General features: G+C 54.1%; 1 protein-coding gene across 1 annotated transcript in view; it reads right to left on the reverse strand.

Moving 5' to 3' along the window:
• Window positions 1-4,466, reverse strand: part of SLC2A7 (solute carrier family 2 member 7) — a gene marked incomplete at both ends in the record, with an annotated part of 19,928 nt that extends 15,462 nt beyond the window's left edge. The window contains 6 exons of the mRNA XM_080691271.1: window positions 1-59; window positions 1,933-2,028; window positions 3,520-3,713; window positions 3,760-3,802; window positions 4,079-4,281; window positions 4,364-4,466. The exon at window positions 1-59 is cut by the window's left edge and continues 102 nt beyond it. Coding sequence (XP_080547397.1) covers window positions 1-59; window positions 1,933-2,028; window positions 3,520-3,713; window positions 3,760-3,802; window positions 4,079-4,281; window positions 4,364-4,466 — 698 coding nt within the window. The remainder of the gene's footprint in view (window positions 60-1,932; window positions 2,029-3,519; window positions 3,714-3,759; window positions 3,803-4,078; window positions 4,282-4,363) is intronic.
• Between the last annotated feature and the right edge of the window lie 1,097 nt (window positions 4,467-5,563).

Below are 5,563 nucleotides of genomic sequence, written 5' to 3' on the forward strand. Positions count from 1 at the left end.
TCGTCCAGGAACGCGCCGTGCCGCTCGAAGTAGGTTTCGTTGTAAAACGACTTCAAGACCTAAAAAACACACCGTCCCCAGCCTGTGGGGTCACGCGGTTCGAGAGAAAGGGAGACAGGCCCAGAAGGACCATCCTGCCCACATCCCATAGGACGCAGCTGAACCCCTGGACTCTCTGCTTTTGTTTCTGAGATTGAACTAATAACCCCAGTACTCGGGAGGATCACGGGTTTACAGCCAGCCTCAGCAACTTAGTGAGACCCTGTTTCGAAATAAAAAATAAACTAGGGCTGAGAGCTTGGAGGTAGAATGTGCCTGGGTGATTCATCCTCCAGCACCCCCCCCCAACAAAGATAAATAAATAAATAAATAAAAATAAAAAAACAAAAAGCCGGGTGTGGTAGCACACGCTTGTAATCCCAGCATTTGGGAGACTGAGGCAGAAGGATGGCTGTTTGCAGACAGCCTCCGCTAGTGAGGCCCTTTGCCATACAGTGAGACCCTGTTTGTTTATTTATTTATTTATTTATTTATTTTTTGTGGGTCTGGGGATGGAACCCAGGGGCATTCTACCTCCAAGCTACACCCCCTGCCCTATTTTTAATTCTTTATTTTGAAACAGGGTCTCACTAAGTTGCGGAAGGCCTCACTAAGTAGCTGAGGCCGTCCACGAACCGCGATCCTCCAGTCTCAGCCTCCCGAATGCTGGGATTACAAGCGTGCGCCACCACGCCCGGCTGAGACCCTGTTTTCAAACAAAAAATAAAAAATAGGGCTGAGGTGTAGCTCAGAGGTAGAATGTCCCTGGGTTCCATCCCCAGTACCACTAAAATAAAATAAAATAAAAGAAAAATAAAAATAGAAAAAGAAAAGAAGTTCGCAGGCTGGGGTAGAGCTCTAGCTGAGTATATAGGAGACGCTGGGTTTAATTCCCAGCACCATATAAGTAGAGAAAAAAAGATGTTCTATCGGTGGTAATAATTATAAATATGCAAACATATGTACATATATATAAAACACACATAAGTGGACATGGTGGTGCACAGCTGTAATTCCAGCCACTTGGGAGACCCGAGATCAAGTCTGGGCTGGGCCTCTGCTCTCCTCCCAAGTTTGGGGCTCACCTGGGCAACTTAGCAAGACCCTGTCTCAAAAAAGACCTGAGCTCAGTTGGGGGAACACTCGCCTAGCCAGCGCAAGGCCCTGGGTTCAAACTTCAGTACTGGAAAAAAGAATATGTGCAATTAAGTAATCCCCATACAAACACGTCCTCCCTCGAGCTCCTCCAACCAAACCTTCGCCCCGGCTCTCCTCTCTGCGGCCCTCGTCAGGGGCGCTCATCCCTCCGCGAGGCCGGAGTGCCGGGTCCCTCAGCCAGCGCTGCCGGCCCTCCCTGCCTGGGCCTCAGGGACGCTCCGCCCCAGTTCTCCCCGCCTTCTCCCTTGCCTTTGCTCTCCACCCCCGACCTCAGTCCCTAAGGTCTGCGTCTATTCCTTGACCCATTGGTTTTGGGGGGTGGGCACTGGGTACTGAACCCATTCTACCTCTGAGCTACACCTCCAGCCCTGTTGATTTTGAAACGGGGTCTCACTAAGTGGCTGAAAGCCTCGCTAAATTGCTGAAGCTGGCCTCGAAACTGCAATCCTCCTGTCTCAGCCTCCCAAATCCTGGGATTACAGGCGTGCACCGCCATGTCCAGCGTAACCCATTGTCTTTGTCTCCAGGCTGAGGGCGATGGGGCTGAGGACCCAGAGAGCCTGGGCAGAGAGTCCGGTTTCCTCCGCATCCCCTCGTGCCTAGGGAGGGTGGCAGCCCTGGGGGAGACACCTCCCGTCACCCCTGGTCTCCAGACGCGAGGCGGCGGCTTCCAACAGTCAGGGGGCGGCCACCTCCTGCCTGGGCCCGCCTGGCTGACCCGCTACCCCAGCCCACCTTGTGCGGCGTGTTGACCACCGCAATGTTGTAGCCGTACTGGAAGGCGGAGCCGAAGGCGGCGCTCAGCGTCGCGAGCAGCAGCGTGGGCTGGAGCTATGGCGGAGACAAGGCTGGACTCAGGGGCTCCGCGGGGCTGCTGCTGGGGCCCCCGGGCCTCTGCTCCCCTCCCTCCACTGTGGAGCAAAAGTGGGGCTCACAGGGGCCCAGGCCGTGTCCAGGGGAGGGGAGGAGGTGGCTGGCTGGGGGGATGTTCAAGCTGGCAGCCCCAAGCTCTGCGCCCTAATTTCTCAGACACTTTGATGGTCCCCTTGAAGGGCTAGCAGAGCATCTTCTGGTCCCGGGCGGGGCCCCTGAGATGGCATAGAAGTTTGGGAGGCCCAGCGAGGCACCGCCCCCCCGGAGCTGACTTTCTGGTGAGGAGAGAGAGAGAGAGAGAGAGAGAGAGAGAGAGAGAGAGAGAGAGAGAGAGAGAGAGAGAGAGAGAGAGAGAGAGAGAGAGAGAGAGAGAGAGAGAGAGAGGGAGAGGGAGAAAGGGAGCGTGCGCTAATGCCAAGCAACTAAAATGTTATAAGAAAGCTGGGCGTGGTGGGCACGCTCATAATCCCAGCATTCGGGAGGCTGAGACAGGAAGATTGTGGTTCAAGGACAGCCTCAGCTACTTAGCGAGGCCCTTTGCAACTCAGTGAGACCCTGTTTCAAAATAAAGAATAAAAAGTAGGGCTGGAAGTAGAGCTCGGAGGTAGAATGCCCCTGGGTTCCATCCCCCGTACCACAATAAATAAGTAAGTGTAAATAAATTGCCTTGAGGACAATAAAACAGGGTGACAGGTAGAAGTGCGTGGGGCCGAGGGGCCCTCTCGGCAGGTGTCAGGGAAGGCCTTGGGAGAAACGTCTGTTGAGCGGCGGCCTGGGTATGATGTAGGAGGAATCAAACAGAGAGGCAGAGCCCAGAGCTGTAAGATAAGAGCCTGGGGCTGAAGGGTCTCAGCTTCCACTCCCTGAATCAGTTTTCTCTCCCAGGCTCTCCTAAATTCTTGGGCAATCTGTAAATCTTAAATTAACAAAACAAACTATAATTCCCTGCGGCACTCTTAAGACAGATATGCTATCTGGAGAGACCCGTAATTTAGGAAACTCTCCAGCTTTCCTATTTTTTTTTTTTGTTGTTGTTTTTGTTTTGTTTTGTGGTACTGAGGATGGAACCCAGGGGCATTCTACCTCCGAGCCTCATCCCCCCAGTCCTGTTTTATTTTTTGTTTTGAAACAGAGAGTCCCATTGAGTTGCAAAGGGCCTCACTAAGTAGCCGAGGCTGGCTGCAAACCCGTGATCTTCCTGTCTCAGCCTCGCAAGTACTGGGATTACAGTCCTGCGCCACCACGCCCGGCTCCCTCCAGCTTTTCTATGATGGGGTAATAGATTCCCCACTGGAGGGTCTGGAGGATGCCCAGCCACCATTCGCGCCTGTGCCCTCCCCAGTCCCCGCCACCCCTCCCGCACTCCCAAGGGCCTCTGTCAGTTCCGGGGTGGCCCGCATTCTCCCCTGAATGTGTAAATCTCGTTTTTCTAAATACTTTGTTTCTGACTGGGACCCGCTGAAATTCTTTCCCTGGGAAGTCAAGGCCCGCACCCACGAGGGAGCCGCAGTTACGGGCTGCGGAGGGGAGCGTGGGGCCAGGGGTTTCTGTGGCCGCTGCAGTGTCAGAGCCGCCTAGGGAGGAGCTGGCCCGAGGGCCGAAGTCCAGGGATAGGGAAGAACGCAGACTGGTCCATGGCTGCCCTGGAGCCCCACGGAGCCAGCTGCTCAGCTGTGGCCTTGGACCCACCATGCATCGGCGGCCACGGGCCCCAGCCCTGGGCTGGCACCAGCTGCACAGAGAGTGAGGGTCCGGAGGAGTTTAGGGCCACCTCCCCCGAGGGCGGGGACAGGAGGTCGGGGAGGAGAGGGGCGTGCCCAGCTGTCCCCGAGATCCCCTATTCTAGGAGTTTGCGATTGCATCTTAGCGGTGAGCCCTGGATGTCCACCTCCCATCTTGCTCTCTCTGGGGGCACAATCCCCAGCCCCCTCCCAGCTAGAAGCATCCCCAGAGCCTTCAGCTCCACCCTGAGATGCGGCATGACTTAGGAAAGGCTGAGGGCGCTTACCGGCTCCCTGGGTGGGGCGGGGGGAGGGGTCTCTCGGTTCTCCATCCCGTCCAGGTGTGAGAACAGGTGTGCTGCGCCGTCAGGGATGCCTGGACCCTGCTCTGTGCCGGAAGCCTGCGGAACCACGGTGGCACCCGATGGGCCTGGCTTTATGGTCCTCTTGTCCTCTGGACCCTGCCGGCTCTCCCCAGGAGCGTGTTGCCCTGGGACAGGTCAATAGATATGCGCTGATGTTTGGTAAGATATTCATGCACGGCGTGGGTTCTGTCTTTGCATCCACCATGCCTGATTCCAGAAGCTCCAGTTGCCCAAAGGAGGGGAAAGGCACCGTCCGCCCTTGGTCCCTAGATGAGATGCGTGCGGGCAGGATGGTGTTATAGGGTGGCATGGCCGTACACCTGACATTGGTTCCTAGAAACTGAGCAGTTTTAGAAATCTGACACCTAGCCGGGTGTGCTGGCACACGCTTGTAATCCCAGCATTCGGGAGGCTGAGACAGGAGGATCGCGGTTCACAGACAGCCTCAGCTACTTAGTGAGGCCCTCTGCAACTCAGTGAGACCCGGTTTCAAAATAAAGAATAAAAAATAGGGCAGGAGGTATAGCTCAGAGATCGAATGCCCCTGGGTTCCATCCCCAGACCCCCACACACACAAAAAAAAAAAAAAAAAAGAAAAGAAAAGAAAAGAAAAAAAGAAAAAAAAAGAAACCTGACACCTAGGATGCTTCTCCTGTGTTATTTCTCCATCTAGGCTTCCTCACATGCTTTGGGACTAATTTTGCATGTGGGGGGAAGAGAAAATGAGATGCTTTAAAAGAAAAATGGCAGGATGAGCCAGGCATGGTGACACATGCCTGTAATTCCAGTACTTGGGAGGCTGGGATAGGAGGATCATAGGTTTGTGGCCAGCATCAGCAACCTTGTGAGGCCCTCTAGAATTTAGTGAGACCTCGTTTCCAAATTACAAAAATAAAAGTAAAATAAGAGAGGCCTGAGGGTACAGCTTGGAGGTAGAATGCTTCTGGGTTCAATCCCCAATACCACCACCACCACCACCAAAAAAAAAAAAAAGGGGTTGGGGGTATAGCTGCAAAGTGGGACACTCCTGTGTTCAAGCCCCACTACCAAAACAAACAAACAAAATAACCCCAAAACAACTGTATCTGGGTGTGGTGGCACACCCCTATGGTCCTAGCCTTGGGAGGCTGAAGTAGGAAGATCGCAAGTTTGAGTCCAGCCTGGGCAACTTAGCAAGACCTTGTCTCAAAATAAAATAAAAAGGACTGGGGTGAACCATGGTGGCACAGTGTTTGACCAGCATGTGGTCAGCCTTGGGTTCAATCCCCAGTAACACACACACACACACACACACACACACACACACACACACCACACACACACACCACACCATACCACACACACACACACACACACACACCACACACACACCACACCACACGCAAAAGCAACGTGATTACTTCTAAT

This window comes from Muscardinus avellanarius (genome assembly GCF_963383645.1).
Source record: "Muscardinus avellanarius genome assembly, chromosome: 3".
NCBI classification, from domain to species: domain Eukaryota; kingdom Metazoa; phylum Chordata; class Mammalia; order Rodentia; family Gliridae; genus Muscardinus; species Muscardinus avellanarius.